Source organism: Falco cherrug, chromosome 9 (genome assembly GCF_023634085.1).
Source record: "Falco cherrug isolate bFalChe1 chromosome 9, bFalChe1.pri, whole genome shotgun sequence".
Taxonomy (NCBI): domain Eukaryota; kingdom Metazoa; phylum Chordata; class Aves; order Falconiformes; family Falconidae; genus Falco; species Falco cherrug.
In genome coordinates, this window is record NC_073705.1 from 52,008,698 (window position 1) to 52,027,268 (window position 18,571).

Genomic DNA, 18,571 nt, shown 5'->3' on the forward strand with positions numbered 1-18,571 from the left:
CCTTTTTCTACAATAAATTATGAAGTTTAATCCTTTCTTTACCAAGAAAGTGGTCAAACGCTGGAACAAGCTTCCTAGAGAGGTGGTTGATGCCCCAAACCTGTCAGTATTTAAGAGGCATTTGGGCAATGCCCTTAACAGCATGCTTTAACTTCTGGTCAGGCAGTTGGATCATGGTAGGTCCCCTTCCATATACTGTTCTATTCTATTTGATTTGATTCTGTTCTGTTCTTTCTGTTTTATTTTAAAATTATTGATATGCAATAGTTTGTGGCAGTTTAAGTCCAAATGCAGGTATTAAGATATTATTGACCACATCAAGGACATTTCAGGGAAATTTAAAGACGTGACATAATCTGAAAAGATTTACCAAGAAAAAGCAGCTTCCTTTCTGGAAGAGACAGTTTGGCTGGGCTGTGCAGCTCTTACCATTCAGTAGATTGTCATGCTTCAGTACACACAGAGGAAGATATTTGCTATTAATTTTACTTCTGCCTGCAACTAGAACATCTTAATTATCTACTGAAAATAATGAAGTCTGAGTAAGACTAAGACTGCAAGGTTAATTTACAATGATAAAGGTATTTAAGGCTGAAGGTTAAAGTGACAAAATGTTGCGCTTCTTTCACAGAGATGTATGACTCTCTCTTCTAATGTGGGATCACTTTCCAGCACCAGGTCTATACCTGAAACAGCTCTTCCTTGGATGAGTTCCTTATGTCTTTGAGAGTGTGTCTCCATTTTCATGTCAAATGAGGAAAGCCATAGATGTCATTCACACTAGTTAGAAAAAATTGAGTTTGGAATTGTGATATAAACTTGGACAGGGTGAGAATTTTAGATGCATATTTTGTTAATCTGTTATTTCAGTTAACAAATACTGCATGTATCCTCTAGCTTCTAGTTTATCTCAACAGTTCTGTGCATAACATTTGTGTTGTATGTGTGTGTAATAGTGAGTAGCCATGCTGTCCTAACTGAAGAAAATATACATTTCTTGTAAGCTACTTAAAACGTGATGCATTCTGATTTGTGACAGTCAAATAGTTACTTTCCACTATTCTTATCGGTATAAAAGTTGTATTATGGGAAGAGGAAAAAAGTTAGAGAGAAATAATGAGTATTACTAACTGCTGAATTTTACTATAGGCCTATCAGGACTAACATTCCTGCAAATTAGAGTTGCTTGTGAAACTGCAAAATGACAGGTATTAGACTATGTACTTAGAACTGCAACACCTGTACACCCTCTGATTGACAGCATTTGTACCAGCACTCACCTAACACAGTGTTTCCATCAACTGCCAAGGCCTGCCTTACATACTGCCTCTATCCTGCTAATGCAGCAGCAGCAGAATTCACCTCAGAGGGCTTAAATTGTGTATCTTCTTGTAGTTTCTCAGAAAGCATCTTTGTACAATTACTTTCTTGTCCACATTTTAAACAAGATTTGTACACAGCTTTCTGCAATGGCTCCCTATAAAGGGCCTTCTAACTAGCCACGAGGAGTCTGATAGGGAGTGCCACTGTGAAACACAATGGAAAATTCATTTTTTAGAAAATGAAATTTTCAAACAAAAAAAAAAGTTCAACTCCTTGAACTAATACTAACTCCCAGGAGTGAACCTTATCAAACTACTAATGTATCTGAATTTAATTTTCTGCACCTGCAATATGAGTATAGAATATACAGTGTAGTATGTTAAAGAGCAAGAGATTCTTAGATGTTGCCAGAAAGCAGCAAGAAGTATGCAGAGACTGACATTCTTGCTGTATTCATTTGTGGAAAGGTAAGGAACTCAGGTACACAAAATCAGAAGGGCGTCACCCAAGAGCCCTGAGGAAATAGCTCTCCATCACTTCTGTGATGTTTGGTTTATTTATAAAGCTCAAAATATATAAAATCAAGGAGGAGACTTTGAGGGAAGGCAGGTTTTTTTACCCTGATCAACAAGAGGAAGGTATTCCTCTACTTCTATCTCCAAGAAAAAAATAATAGGTGGCAAAATGGTATCAAGCAGCCAGGAATGAAGCTGTATTCATACATGCAGCAGGATTTTGTTGCTCTCACCCAACCATTTGGTAAAAACCATTCTTGATAAAATGCATGTGCAGGCACAGCTAGGAAAGAAGAGGGATGCAAAATTTGGGTGGGTTTTGGTGTTGCGAAGGAGAAAGCATGAGCTTGGAGTTTCTCTAGTCACTTAGATATGGGAAACCATTTAATACAGCCCACAGACAGATCTGTATCATTGTCAGTACTGGAAGGACATGGTAAACTTCTCAGCGCCTCATCACCTGAATATTTGACCTGAAACTTCTAGAATTTCTCATCAGTCTTGCATCTACATACGGATGGACCTTTGTATCTTCATCCTGTGGGCAAGGTTGGGCAGTCCTGCCATCAAAAATGGCCTCTGTGGGAAACAAAGCTACAAGGTCTTGGCTGAAGACATGACCATGGCTTTTAACACAAGGAGTGGCCTGTTTTACTGGTGGAGTCTCCTTTGAGAATGCAGAAATCTACTAAATGCATTGCAAAACTTATAAGCACGTTCTGGTTTTTTGTTTGTTTGGTGACTTTGGTGTAATACAATTTAACCCTTAAATTATTGTGTCTATGCTATTCCTTTCCAAAACGTGCCATTCTTCGTGACGAGACTTTAGCATACTGTAGGACTCAGGATAGTAGTTTTCAAAATATTCTTTTTTAACTGCAAAATAGCAAGTACGTCTCTTCTTCCTACTGTAGTGATGGTAGGGATAACTGGTTAATAGAGTCTGATCTGAAGCCAGAACTTTTCTGACAGAGAAGTGGGCCAGATAATTTTTTCTCTCTGGGTCTGGATTTTAGGTGGAGGCAAAAGTTGAGGCTCCAGCTATAAGCAGGTACAGGAGTATTAACCAGGAATGGAAAACTAACGAACACTGGAGCTGAGATGCGGTGTGTGATGGTTTACATTAGCATCAGCACTTTTTGCATATAGCCTCTTGGAAGACTTTGTTAACTGAAGAAGCAAGTAGTTACACACTGATGTGGTTTGAAACAATGAACTGAGTACAGCTGATTAACACAAGGCTCTACTGTCACCCACCCACCACATTAAGCTATCCAAACTGGTGTTCCAATGGGCCAGCAGTAGTAATGGAGACTGTGCAGTGGGGTCTCCTATCTTGGATTTTGAATATTGGTGGTTTGGCTTGTCTTTGGCAAGTGCAGTCTTGAATTTTATTTTATTTTATTTTAGTATTAGTCATATTATACTGTTCTGTGACCAATTTACATTTTGCAAAATGCGTTGCTTGAAAATAGTATAGCTGCAGTTCTTTAGGGGTTCCTTTGAAAAATGTGAGTACCAACAACACTTAGACTTACCTTCTAGCTGATTAAAACAGCTTTATACTTCAGCATGCAAAATTGTAACTCATGTGAGATGAATGTTACACAGATGAGTCAGCTTGAAGGGATTCATAAGATTCCTGTTTCAGGAAATGTATTAGATGGGCACGAGCTCAGGCAATTACTTTTTATTTAGCCTTACTCCTGAGACTGCTGGCACATTCCTGTTTTGGGTGGCTTCTAAGTTATATCCTGCCAAAATAGAAGCGAAGACAATAAACGGAAAATCTTTGAAGCTTCAGATTCCAGGCTGTTTATTTTTAACTCACTCCTGTATGCTGCTTTGAATGCACCTTCTCCATCCTGAAGTGAACTCTTACAGGTCATACACTCTTACAAAGTGTATGACCTGCCATCCTCAGATGGAGTACCTCTGTGTGGAAAATGACCATGTCCGCTTTTTTCCAGTCTTCTGGGTGGGTGGCTTTCTTCCATCCTCCACAAATTCTCAGAAATTGTTTCAGTCTCTTTCAAATTCATAAGTTTTGGAATTCAAAACGTCTGTGACTTATTTTAAAAAATTCTGTTCCAGTCAAAATTTTTTTACCTGTTTCTCACCAGTTCTGTATGGTGAAAAGTAACACTGGGCAGGAATAAATCTGTAAACTTCCCTTGTGAAATAAAAATGCTGCTGAACTATAGTTAGCAAGCGTCAGGCCTTGCATTGGTGTCTGTGTGAGATGTAACCATGCCTTTCTCCTGATGCACACGCACAGGAAAATGCCTGGGAATCCTTAGCTGGACAGCTCTACCTCCAGAGAGACATTTTTTTCTAGCATGTTTAGGAAGAAGCAGAAACAGCAATTTAAAAGGTACACACCCAGAAGCAGTTCAGGGGAATAAGCACTCTTCATAGATGAACTTGGCTGCTCTCCCACCTGGAGTGCTGCACACAGATCCTGTGGGACCCACAGAACCGCTGCAGAATGATGAGCAGAAGCTGCCACACATCCTGTGGGACCATCTGTGCGGTGCCATGCTTCCTGCTGACTCTCCAGATACCTCAGATGGAAACCAGGAGCCAGTTGTGGAACTGGAACTGAAGATCTGGCCATGTTTACTTGCTGCAGCAGTAGTACAGCTTACTTTTTTAATGTTAGAATAATTTAGTTTTGTCATACTTAAAATATTGCAGGCCCTGCATTTCATTCCGTATGGAACAAGGAGGTGAAAAGTGAATGGGGGTGGGGGGAGAAGGGAAGGACAGTTCCCAGGAGGATCATATAGGTCATTATTCCTGCTTCACTTTTTCCTGAAAGCTTAGATATACAGGGAGGGTGGGGGAAGCTGGCTGCTGTTAGCAGCCCTTTAGCAGTGATGGATTTCTCATGTGTTTGTTTACCCTCGAAAGTTCAAATAGTGGCTTGCTCTGCCTCTAAAACTCTGAGGGTTTTTTTCTTTTTTCTTTTCTTTTTTTTTTTTTTTTTTTGTAAAGAGAATGTGGAAATTATTTCCATGTTCCTAATTAACTTTCAATACCTCTTAGGGACAGAGTAAAATGCTGAATTCTTTAAGTTTACTCAAGTCCTCCAGTACAGTGTGTCCAAACGTATAAACCCATCTCTCATGTGTCAGAGGAAACAGAACAGAAACATTTGAGAAGCAGCTATACACGTGCCATGGCTGCAGAGCTGGCTGTGCATTTGTCCCCTTCAGTGCTTTCTAAATTCATCCTCAGATTTCAGGCTTTCATACTTCTGGGAATATAAGCACTCAAGCTCTGAGTTACATCAGTGTGGATGGCAACCGTACATGACATCTGGCTTTCATAGGCTTCAGCCCTTGGTGTTTTTCCCTCACAAGTGTGACTGGGTTGCAAAGGCTGCCTGTCCTTTCAGCAACTACTGCCTGTTTTAGAAGGAAAGCAAAGGGATAAGAAAGGGAATTATAAAATTACCTATGATTTTCTGTAGTTGGATTATCATTTCTTTTTTTTTATCAAGTAGGATTAACATATTTCGCCATCTCTACTCCCTGCTCCTCCCCACCCACCCACCCCCAGATAGTAAACACCAGAGAACTTGGGTCTAGCTGCTGCTGGTTTTATCTTCTGTCCCCTTGCCTTTGCTGTGGATGGAGAACAGAGTAATTGAAGTTGCGGCTTCAAGTGTTAATGGCTGGTAAATTGAGTATGGCTCTTAATCTGGAAATATTTATGGGAGATGCACATAAGTCATCAATTTCTTAACATCCTTCGTAGCTTCGCACCCTAAACACAAACCAGGCAGTGCTGTCCTAATAAACATCTTAGTAACGGGGCAGTACTCTGAAATTGTTCCAGGATAATTCAAACTTGCCACAATATATTCTGAAGGTGGAAGAGCTTAACTACAGGCATTAAAAATTAATTGGTACATTTGCAATGTGCTTCCAAACAAACAATTTCTCAGTAATTATTTATGCAATACAAACATTTTAGACATATAAAGATTTAACTCATTGTTATTTGATGTTGTAACTGGAAGGACAGCATTCATATGAACAGTATGTTAGGGCCTTGAACTTGCAAATCCTTAATTGTGTGCTTAACTTCTAAGTAAGGGAAAAGTTCTCTTTGATAACTCCTGAGTGTAGAGGGACACTTGCATATTTAAAGTTGCACATGCATCTTGGTCTTCGCATGACTGCATTTTAATTTTTTTTAACGTATCATCAATTATATGCAGCAATTATTCCTAGCAAAATTATTCTTTACACAAACTATGAGGAACTCTAAGGTTCTTTCATGCTTTGTCATTTGCATGTTTTCTTTTAAATATGAATGATTTTTTCCCTTAATAATATCAAGCTAGTTCAGATCACAAACAAACAAAAGAGATCAAGTAACCACAAAAAAGAACACATTTTATTTTCCTGTATTTAAAAAAACCCCAAAACTTTTAGGGTCGTAACTTTATGTTGATTGTATTTAATGGGTTGTCTGAAAGTACATACTCCCTGAAGGTAATTATTGATTGCTAATACATTTTCGTGTAGGTTGGATTTTACTCAGGGTAATTACCTTCAGCATGCAGTGTCATTTCCCTGTAGTGTTATTCCCTTCAAAAAGAGTGGAAGATAATGGGACTAGGTGTAACTTAAGAGATCAACTAGCCGGTCCTGCTGTCCTCAAGCAGGATCAACTGTGCTTAAATCATTCCCAACAGATGTTTGTCTAACCCCAGCAGTGTCTTGCAGACAGAAAAGCAAGATTACAAAAAATGAAAAGGAAGATGTAGGAAATGTTGTCTATATAGTTTCCCTTGTTACCCACACCAGAAGGAGAAACATAAATGGAGATACCCAACAGGTCAATCTGGATATATCTTATTATGACTGAAAACTCAAACCTTTCAGTTCTGTGTTATGTCCTGAATAAAACATCGAACAAGCTGTAGTAGCACAGATGATGAATGTGTACTACTTTATTCTAAGAATGATAGTTTAAGCTGCTGTCACAGCTTGTGCCAGCACTGTCATTTTAATTCTGTTGGGCATACATTAACTACAAAGTTCTCCCAATTCCTTCATCTACTCCTGAGTAAAATGAATGAGTTTTCAGCATTATCAAATACCAGAAAAATTCATTTAGTTGATTCATAACAGTGAATAGCTTAGTTCATAGGATTGTCATCTGCCCTTGAACCTGCTAAGTCACAGATTTACTACTATGTCTCTTTACAAAGTTGCTACCAGCATGGCAGTAGATAGTTCATGGGTTTAGCAATTTTATTCAAGAAAATTTAACCACTTCAGACATGTTTGGGACTGTTTCATAGTTGATAGCTGCAAATAGAAGTCCAACGTAATAAAGAAGTCATGTCTGTAAAGGTCTTAGAGAAATTTAGTTAGCTAGAATCTGTAAAATGCAGATACATAATGATACATGATCTGTATGATGAACATTACCAACTTTCATTCCCAGATTTATTACTATGCTTTTCCCAACTCAGTTGACAGATGGGATTAACAATGTGTAAAGAATAAGGGGCTAAAGATAAGCAATAAGGAGAAACTGCTGTAACTGTAGGTGATGTTTTCTACTTTTTCCAAAGCTCAGTTTCACAGAGGTTAGAGGGCTTCATCACCTCAGCCTCCACCTGTGCTTGTTCTTCCCCTGACCACCATATCTCTGACAGGAGCATGCTTCCAGTCTGAAGAACCCTGGGCACACAACTGCTAATGAGCAATTTAATCAGTAAGAAAATAAACCTGCAACTGGAGCAAAAAGCTGGGCTGGCAATTGACTCCCACTTTTCTATCCCCTCCCCATTTCAGTGTTGTGGTTTCGGCTCCTCTTTAAGCTTCCCTGAGTGCAAAATGAATGTCAAATGATAAAGTGTATTCCTTCCTTAGGGAAAGCCTCCTGGCATCTGCTTGGGTTTTGTTCATGTCTCATCAGGCCCCATGTTGTCAGTGATCCAGCAGATACCAAATACTATATTGCCATCTCTGTTGTTCCCAGTGTCAGTAAGTTTTATATGGATAGGTGTTTTCAGTGTGCTAGGAAAAGAAAAACTCCTTTGAGCAAAACAGTTTTTTCAAACTATTGGTGTTCCAAATTAAATGCTCAAACTGATGCCAAGCATTGCTGAAACTTGTTTAAACCTCATACAAATTGCATGTTATAGATAATTTACCTTAGATTTGAGACTTACCCTTAATATAGGCAAATTTCAATAGCTCTTTAAAGACTAACTTATTTTCCACTGCAATGAGTCTGAAGAAAGTTTTTAGGATCCAAGACAGACTCATGTTCAGTTTCACATGCAGCCCTCTCATAAAGAAATTGTTTGTTGCATTGAGCAGTCCTCAGTGTAAGGAGGGGTTTTGACCCCACCTGGAAGTGCATTTTGTGCACTGCAGCACAGCCCAAGCGTGGGGCTTCAACACTCCTCCAACACTTACTGAAGGGGCTGTGTTTGCATTAAGACAGACCTAAACTGCAGGGACCTGAGAGCTGGTCACTGACTCACTTCTCCATCAAGTATTTTGTGCACAAAACTTGGGCAGAGGAGGGGAGAGAGGCTTCTCGGATTTCTGGAGATTACTTACATCCAGTCTGTGCTTGGCCTTACAGAAGGTGTTTTAAGCATCTTTTACAGCTCCAGTCTGTAGGGCACTTTGAATTTCTGAATTGTTTGTGGCAAAGCTCCAGTGATGGGCTCACTATGAATGACCTGTCCCTGTGCAGCTATGGAACCAGAGCGCACCGCCATCATGCTGACTTCTGAGCATTTGACAATGTGCTGTCTGTGTACCTTGCTTTGGATGGGGGGTGTGGGGTGCGTGTGTGAGACTTATTATTTCATATTAAGTAAATGATGCCCCTTCTCCTCGGTACAATTCTGCATTCAGTTTTGAATTGATAACCACTCCGTGTTCCCTAAGGCAGTGAAAACATGCCCAGGCTTTCCAGGGGAGGTGAGGGAGAGAACAACGTTAACCTATTTCATGACCTACAAACCTAGGTGTGGAAACTGAGGTCCACACAGTGCACGTGAAAAGTATTAGAAATAACTTCTCTGCACTTAATGCACCCACATCATCTCTGTTTCCATTATTTTCTATCTTATCTTTAATGGGTGGGGAGAGAGATCATACAAACGGTTATAGATTATATGCACTGAAATCAAACACTGCAATAAAATGACCTCATAGCACAGCTATCATTGTATGGCAGCATTGCTGGGCCGGGTGAGACCTTTGACCTTTTGGTGAGAATAAACTGTGCAGATTAGTTGGAGAAAATATTCAACAGATGGGCCCTTCTTAATCTTCTGCTACACAATAAAAGTATAGCCAGATAACAGCAGTTACTGTGGATTGCATGGTCCAGCTTTTTGCAAAGTAGACTCATAGAAACAGAAAAGAAAAACTTTTCTTTGAGGTACTGGTGTTTTTTCCAGTATTTTTTTCACTTGTTCCCATGTTGCTCCTGTAGTCTGTTAGATGTGTGTCCTTTCCCCCACTTAACTAAGATTTTAGAATGGTTAAAATGAGCATGGTGGCTGTCAGGTAAGACTGGGGACATATTTTCCAGAGCAATAAGCATTTAAATCGCTGTAATGTATGTCTGATGTTTTAGATCCTGAAAACAGATTATCAGTTTCTCAGTGCATGTACTGCATGGCTTTGAAACATCAGTGGCACAAATTGGTTTTATTCTTTGCTTCATTTGCTTCATATTCTTTGCTTCTTGATTGACATGAAACAAATAAACATTTCCATTGTTGGCAGCATCAGTAACGAAGGCATCAGTAGCTACAGTGCAGAAGATTTATCCAATCCAAATTCAAGCGTGGTATCTTCAGAGGTGACAGGACAGAGCACTATCTTGCAAGAGCAAGGAGGACAAACAGACTCTAATTTCTTAAAGCAGGCTGCAGAAGCAGGAGAGAGAAGTCTGTCTATCTCAATGCCTTTTGCAGACTGTGCTACAGAACATGTCACAGCAAATCTTACAAGTAGCAATGAGAAGTTGCCAGCCTCAAATTGCAATGAAGCAGTGCCATCGCCAGGTCCAGTGAATGGCAAAGAGAGAATACCATGTGCCAAATCTGTGGACAGAGGCCCGAAACGTGACAATATTGCTGCCACTTCTATGAGAAAGGGTGAGAATGATCCCAGAAACACAAGCCTGGAGTCCAGCCCTCCTGCAGCAATTACAGAAATGCAAGGGGTCGCACAAATGAGTTTGAGTCAATTAGGGTCACTCTGGCAGAGTGAACAGCTGGGTGGCATGAGGGAACCACATGTCAGCACATTTCCCCAGGGTAAAGAAGCAGATTATTTTACTGCTCAGGAGGCCAAGCAGGAGCGAGGAGTTTTGGAACTAGGTCAGCCTCAGACTGTAATGCAGCAAGGTAGACAGAACACAGATGGTGGAGAGGGTCTGCTAATGAAAAAGGAAACCTTAATCCTAAATTATCCAGCAACAGGAGGCTCAGACAGTGAAAAATTTCAAGCAATTGTGACTGCTCAGGGCTTCACTGAGATCAGTGAAGTCTGTAATCTACAGATGGGGGCTGTAACAACAGCTAAGGGGAATGAAGCAACTCCAGCTCTATCTGGAAGCAAAGAGGAGCAATCAGAAGCCTGTGCTTTAATGTCAGAGTTGCCTTCTAAGCCTCCAAATCTTTTCCTGGTACCAAAGCCTAAAGAGCCTTCAAGGGAATATGTGTCTGGAAATGACTCTCAAGATCCGGTGAGGAGTGAAGCAGTGAAAATGGCCTCTGAAAAAAACAAATCCATTTTTCAAAGAGAGCTTCAAAAGGAGGATGAGCTTGTTAGTGCCGAGCATTTCAGTGTGCCTTTATCATTCAAGAGAGAGGAAGAACAAAAATCAGCTGTCACAACTGAAAGCCGAAAAGATGAAGCCAGTAGCAACAAAATTATAAAAGCTGATGATGTGTCTAGAGAAAGCACCACACTTTCTGAAACAGAAAAAATTATCAATCCCAGAACAGAAAATTCACTGATAGATAAAAGCTTATTACCGGAAGAATATGCATTAAGTACTTCTTTGAGCAGATCCACAAAGCTGAATCAAAAAGAAACTGAGGTGGGCGTAACAGAAGAAAAAAATGAAATCAGAACAGAGGAGGCACAAGTGACAGAAACCAGTGAATTACCTGGGGGGTCAAGTGGGGCACAAAGAGCACTGTTGAAATCTGTTAGCAGCCACTGCCAAGACACAGGAAACACCCACTTGGAGGACAATCCTGAAGAATTCAGTCTTTGTGAAAAGACTTCAACAGGTGATCTAGGTGAAGAAGCTGGGGGAAAGCCTCTGAATTTACACAGTGACTTTAAATTGCCCAAAGACAACTCACAGTCTCATGGTTGTAAACCTGAACAACAAATGAGTAAAGAGGAAACAGCTGCCACAGATGAGCTGGAGAATAAGCTCGTGGTTTCACCACAGTTTCCGAGGGAGGAATGCCCACTGAGTTTTGATTGCTTTAACACCGAGGCAGAAGGCAAAACTTCGGGCCAGCCAGGCTGTAACGGGACTGAAAAAGTTTGTTTAGCCAGTGCAAACAGTTCACTGCTCCTCCACTCTGAGAACAATAATATTAAGCAGAGTAAGCAGGATGAGTCCTGGGAAAAGGCTTTTGCTAGAGAAACTGTATTGGAATCTGAATGCAAAACTGATAGTCAAGAAAAGCCTGAGAGCTATAGCAAGGCAGAAGAAAGTGCAAAAATGTCCAAATCAAAACTCGAGCTCCAGGGCTTAAATGAGTTGGCAGGGACTATGGATCGCGTGGCTGTACAAACTGAGGCGGCCTCATGGGTTTTAGAAGCCAAAGAACAGAACGGTCACATCACTGAAGTGCCTTGCAGCAGTTCAGAGCAAGGCCCTGTGGCTGTAACTGCACAAAGCAGTGCTGTGGATGGTAAAGAAAATGAGGGTATTCAACAAGAGAAGCACCAATCTGCTGTGAAAAGTTTTGTGGAAGATGAAGATTTGGCGCTGAAAAGTGAATGCAAATCCGATGTGGTGATGCAAGCTCAGCTGGAGCAAGTGGCTGCAGAAAGTCACAGAAATACGCAGATGGCTTGTTCAGAAACCTCCCAGGCTATAGTCAGTACTTCAGGACTAACTCCTCAGAAAGTTCACGTGGAGGATGGGGGTGACAGCCAAATCAGTGAAAACAACTGCCTCTCTGAGAGTGACACATGCACCTCTTCGGAGGCCCCGGAGTGCAGTATCAGAGAGCTGCAGGAAAATGCAGATGTTCCAACCGCTTTTCCCCAAGCAGAGCAAATGGAGAAGTCAGTGTCTGTTGCTGGTGACGGTGGCTGGATTTCAAATACAGGACTTGAACAACAGAAGCATCAAAGCAGTCTGACAACTGTCACGAGAACAGATGACCAGGAACACAAAGAAAGGGCACTAAAACCTGAACAGCCATTGGACCTAAATAATCACAGCGACATACCAGAAATACCTCTAAACATTTCAAACAGCCTTAACGAAGAATCTTCTGTGCTAGGTCCAGAACCAATACAATGCAATTCTGACACAGCAAAAGAAAAGGACAAGGACAAAAGCAGTGCCATGCTGTCAGAGGCTCTGTGTAGCAGCGAACATGGGCAAAATATTTCTGGTGTGACCACGCTTAATTTACAGGATTGCAATGAGCAAAACAAAACTGGTCTCAAGGCAGAAGAAAACTGCTACAGCAAGCAAAACTCAAACAAGCCTGAGCAGGATAATAATTCTTTGATCTCAGCTAGTCAGCACGAAGCAGTGTGTCATAGCGATACATTTTCTAAAAAATCTGACAAGAATGAGCAGCCAGGCAGCATACGCAGGACAGAGGATAATACTGAAAGCCAAGCTGCTGCTATAAATGCTCTTCCAGGGACACAGAATTCAGCAAGTGCCACTAACGTATCACAGGCTTTGCCAAGTGATACAGAAATAGCACATACTTCTGATAATTCTGAGAAAAATGATCCTCCAATATCTTGTCCAGAAACTCCATGGAAAATGCCATTAATGGCAGAAAACTCAGAAAAGGTTCTGACTAGTGATGGAGGAATCATCCAGAAAGATGGAAGCATGGAGATATGTTGTGAGGACAGTGCTTCTGCCACAGAAACAAGTAATATGATGAGTGATAAAAGTCCAGGGTCACAAGGATCTCCTTCACCATTGCAGGCACATGGGGAAGTAATTCCCACTGATAAGTTGTATAAATCGATCTGTATTCAAAAGACAACAGAGGACCCTGGTTATTGTCAAGCAGATTTTACAGCCCTGTCTACACAGACCTCTGCACTCAGCCATCCCAGCCCACAGCCTGGAGACAATGCGAACAATGGTACTGGGGCAGAATTACTAAATAATGAGCTTGAAGTTATAGCCTGCCAAAATGCCTTAGAAGGTAACTCGAACTTGCAGATTGCTGCAAGTTCTCAGGCATCTGTGCACTCAGGTCCTTCACCCAGGGCAAGCACAGGTAAACCAGCAAATTCAGAAAACAGCTCTGCAGCACATACGCATGTGAAGGAAAAAGATGTTCCAGACCAAAGTTTTCAGGGTGATAGAAACAGAAGTTTAGCCCTGCCAGAGACCTTAAATGTGGGGCAAAGTACTGGAAACTTATCACAGTTCAATTCTGAGAAGCTGAAGAAAGAGATATCTGCAATTAAATCCAAAGAAACAAAAAGTGAGGTAAACTTCAAAGAACAGCAAAGTGACAGTTCAGCAGAGTCTCTGTTAGCTCTCCCTACTCTAGAAGGGAAGCTGCTGAGCCTTTCATCATCACAGGGCTGTAATGAGGAAATTGCAATGAATATCTGCGTAGATGACAAGTACAGTAAGATCTTAGAGAAACCTGGGAATTCAGAAAAAATGGAAGAGCTTTCAAAAGAGAATAATAACATAACCAGGGCAGAGATCAGTATTACTGAGCAGTCTGCAGACAACTCTGGAAAGGAGCATGACGCTCTGACTTGCAGCTCTCTGGACATCGGCTCCAGACTCCCAGACTTTAGGGAGCATATCAGCCAGATATTTAAAAAAACTGTCCACAGCACACTGAGTGATGAATTACCCCAACTTTTGCCTGAAAATCATGCAGGCTTCAAGCAGAGTCCAGTGGCCAAGGATACAGCAGAACTGTGCGGTGCTGAGAACTTCTCAGAATCAAATAAGGCGAACAAAGAAACTCCCAAGGGCACCCCAGAAGCAGAGGGGCAAGAGTTGTCTTTAGCTACTGAGACTTCCTGCAAAGCTGACAAAGGCAAACCTCTGCGACAAGAAAACATTGTGGCAGAGCTGCCACCAGCAAGTCTCCAGGACGCTGAGAAAAACAGGCAGCCCAGTAGCTGTTCAGAAGTGGTCCCTAGACTGGATGATGCTACACCTGCTGAATGTGCTCTGGAAAATCTGCAAAAGCCAGACAAAACCACTGAGCATCCAGAGAGCAGTGAGATGGAAAGAAAGGAAGGCATGTGTGCTAGTGGGGTTGATCCTGAATCGCTAATAAGCTTAGAGGTAAAGAAGCAAGGACTGGCTTCATTTGATGGGGCAGCAGCTGAGAACTTCCTTGCATATTCTGACAGCAAGCAACAACCCACTGTAGCTGTTACCTCTACAGGCGATGTACAGAAGAGTGACTTAGAAGATGCTGCTACTGCAGAGGGAAATCACTTCATTAAAGAGCGTAACGCAGAACCAGTTTCATCTGAAGAGGATGTAAGTCTTCCTACTGAACAATGCCAGGATCCTAAGCCAAATGAACAGGAGAAAAGTGAGTATGGTGATCCAGACATTGCTGAGAGCATCTCTGACATGGCAGCTTCAACACTTGTCCCAGGAGGATCTTACAATCATGAAAAATTGCCAGACAATTTTCATCTATCACCTGGGGAAAATCAGGAGACACACATTTGCAGCGATTTTATGCATGACATTAAGTCTCAGAATGATGTGCAGTTGATACAGGGTGATCCAGTAAATAGGAAAGGCTTGGAAACATTGGAAAATTCACAAGATGCAGAGCAAGAAAAGAAAGTGACCGTGCATGGGTTAATAGATTACTTGAAAAACGAAGTAAGCCAGGATGATTGCTTGCAAGCTGACTCTAAACTAGAATCTAGCAATAAGACTGAGGGAGACGGAAAAGAGAACAGTGACACAGTGTTAAGTACAGCAAAGACAGGGAATGAAAAAACCGGCAACATCCCTGAAACAGGTACTGCAAGGATGTTAGTCACTGGTGAAGGTGACTTAACTATAAACACAAGCACAGAAGAGCAGGAGACAGACCTGTACAAAAATCACTCTCCAACTGTTCCTGTGATGGCGCAGGGTGAGCGTTCTGCACGTACAGATCCCACTGTTGCTGAAAATCAGCCGAGCAAGATCAATTCAAAACATGAAAGCTCACTTCGGGATCTCGAAAGGAAGCTACCACCGCTCACATTAACTGTGCCTGAAAACCCTGACCTCAGTGAGCTTCAAGACATGGCTGTGGCAGGATTGCCTGCTGAAAGGTATTTACTTTAAATTACTATGTGAAATGGTTGTCAGGACCCTGGGGCTTGATAGGGGTACAATTTGCAAGGCAGATGCCTGTTGTCTGGGTGGTTTGGGAGGGCATGACACTTATTCTGTTCTTAAATTTCTATTAAATTTCTGTTGTTTCCAAAGGTGGAGTATATGGAAGAAATCTGAAATAATTTTTAAGGGCAGAGGGGACCTGAAAGCTGAGGAGCACAATTCTTACCTGTTTCATCAGCTGGTCCAGATTCCTGCCCTTACCTGTGTGGATTTGCTTATGCTTCCCAGTGTTCACATCTCATAGCCTAAAGTTAGGCAAACAAATAGCACTTCCTAGCCTTAAGTTAGTAGGCTTTTGCCTAAGTTTTGGTGACCCAGTTAAATGAGACCTGCAGTGTTCACATGGTGGATTGCAGCATTTAAAAACAAGCCCACAGTATAACCCAATTACTCACACTGTTAGCTGTCTAGGCCTCCCTCTTATCCTCCTGTATAATATAATTGTATTGACAGTGCCTTTGATCATGGTGTTATCCAGTGTTTCTAATGACATGGAGTTGTTTCAGATGTGAATTCTTCTTAGCTGGCATTTGTGGAGCCTAAGACTTGTTTGGGTTTTTTTTATTTTCCAGATCTAGCAGTAACTGCTTTAACAAAGTTAAGACTTTTTTTGGAGTTTCTACTTTTCTGTCTGAATTCTCAGTTTGATGTGCAGTTAGTTCAAAAGAATTAGGATCTTAGAACAGGTGCTTTCCCTTTACCTAGTCATGTCACTGCTTCACATGTAACCTCAGCAAGTTTTTTTGCACGCTGTCCCTTTCCTTCTCATACCAGAGGAGGCAGCTATAGCTGGAACTGTGAAGAGACAACAGCAGAGCAGAAGGGTCAAGTGAAAAGCTGAACTATTTCAGACAACATCAACGAATGGTGTGCATAGATAGAATCTAAGTATAACCAAAAAATCAGATGATACTAACTGAGTAAGGAGGAAAAACATTTCAGTGCCACATTCCTTAGAGGTTAAAATGATAAAACCGTATTGTAAGTGAAAATACCTCAAGTGTTTCTGTTGTTGTGAAAACATGGGGGCGTTCATCCTATCGTATGTGAGTCTGGGACAAAGGCTGAATACGGTCCAATTGTGTGAGCAAAATGTACGTTAGAAGAATACTGGAAGTGCTGGAAGTCTGAACAGCTGTATGACTTTCTCTTTAAGGATCTGTTTATAAAATGACAAGGAAATTAGACCCTGTTATTTCTCTCTAGCTCCTTTTTTTTCTTTTTGTTTCCCTTTATATGACGGGAAGCTTCACAGTGGGTAGCTTTGAAATTACCAAACAAATTGCTGGCATGGCCTGGTTCAGAAGCCTTAAGGGACTATGGGTCAGTACATGCGTATGCCTACACATGTGTTTTATATCAGGGTGGGTATCATACTTTAAATAATACCTGTGGCAAGCAGGGCAGGGTTCTTGAAACAGCTGCTGGCAATTCATGGAGTAGTTGCTTAATACTTGCATATGGTTTAAGAATTCATTATCACCTGTTTTTCCAGCGTGAGGGTTTGTATCAACAGACAGCTGCTACATTTGGACTGCGGCTGTAAGTGGTGTCACACACATACCAAGTGTGCATACACATGCAAGAGATATGCATGCAGAGCCGTACGTGATTACAGTATTGTAGATTTAAACACTGGGGACTCTGAGAGGTGGTAGAGAGGAGTCTCTGCTTCTGATCAGACTTGTTTCTTAGAGGAATATGCATTTATAATACAAAAAAGAAATAGAAAGCATTAGTTGAGCGGTCTGGTCTGTCTTTAGCAGGTCCAACATGCTGACCAGTCCAGTTTTTGCTTGAGCTTAAAACTGGTTTTGTATAATTGAATTTCAAGCTGTATTCCATACCCTGTATACTTTGGTCACAACAGTTTTTGCTGCAGGGTAGTTTCCAGTTTTTACTGCCCTTTAATCCTTACAGAGGATAAACTACAATAGCTGTACAAAAAAAGGTGCACATTTCTAAGAGCTGACTGTGGGGATCTGGGTGTGAAGGAAAGAACTCCAGCGAGAAAGAATCCTCCCCAGCTTTCAAAATAAATAGTAGTAAGAAGTATATTATATTTAGGAGAAGGAAATGGCATGTTCTGAATTATTTCACCATTGTTTTCTCCCCCTCCTCTGCTTCTGTATATCTCCATCTCTTACAAAACCTTTATGTTGAAACCTCACCTCACTGTGGGTGAGGGGGCAAAGCTGTGTGATCTGACTCTTAAATCCTTGTTAGGATTTCTTCCTGTGGAGGAAATAGAGGTATTTCTTTCCTTTGTGGCTATGGTACTGGGAGGAGGCTGGTCTTGGGTTGAACCAAGATCCAAGAACTGTCTGAAGTGACTCCCGCCCCACCTCCCTTAGGGGTGGGACAGCGGCCAACTAATAAGAAGAGCCTTTGTGTCTGAAGGCAATAGTACAGCACCAATAACTTCCCTTCAAATCTTCACTAAAAAGGACAAATATTTTTGGAAAGGAGGTAGTGGCTGAAGGATTAGCCCCACTTTCTTGTGGAAGTACAGTTGTGCAGAAGTAGGGGAGGGTTGGATTTTGGCAAACCTGTCTGTCAGCACTGAAAAGGAGTAAAAAATAACCCATTATTTGATGGTTTTGACATTTCTCTCTCTCTACCCAATCTGTGACTGAAAACCTGTGTTTGTGATGGCCATATCTGGACGACAAAATGTTGCCCTTCCCACTTCCTTTTGGGCATCCAGCTGCTCCATTTTGCTGTCTGAGTTTTACTTGGAAAGAAAGATCAGGACTTGAAGGTTTTTGGGGGTTTTTTCCTCCTTTTGTAATGTCTACACCCATACATCTTCATTCTTTTATGGAAGGAGAAGGAATGTTCATGTCCTTATACCCTATGCCACTGAAATGGTCCTCTTTGCATCATGACCGATGGCAGATGTTGAGCAAAACATGGAGCAAAATCAGAAATTATGGCAAAATTTTAGGGATGTTTAGAGGTCACGTGGAGTTTTTTGATAACTTCCTGTAATTCAGCTGGCTGGTACATACAAACTGACATTGCCTCTTGAAAAAAGTGCTGAGAGAGCTTTTTCAAGTGGAAGCTCTGAAGTCATTCCCAGCTGTGCACCTGTAAGGTACGGAGAAGAGATT

At 41.4% G+C, this 18,571-nt stretch overlaps 1 protein-coding gene across 2 annotated transcripts in view; it reads left to right on the top strand.

Annotated features, from left to right (window-relative positions):
* TACC2 (transforming acidic coiled-coil containing protein 2) overlaps positions 1 to 18,571 on the top strand; it is a 129,567-nt gene that overhangs the window by 13,940 nt on the left and 97,056 nt on the right. The window contains exon 3 of one of the 2 annotated variants that reach the window (XM_027805479.2): positions 9,620 to 15,391. The exons of the other annotated variant lie outside the window; for it this stretch is intronic. Within the exon in view, the coding sequence (XP_027661280.2) occupies positions 9,620 to 15,391 (5,772 nt within the window). The remainder of the gene's footprint in view (positions 1 to 9,619; positions 15,392 to 18,571) is intronic. 2 annotated transcript variants of the gene reach the window in all.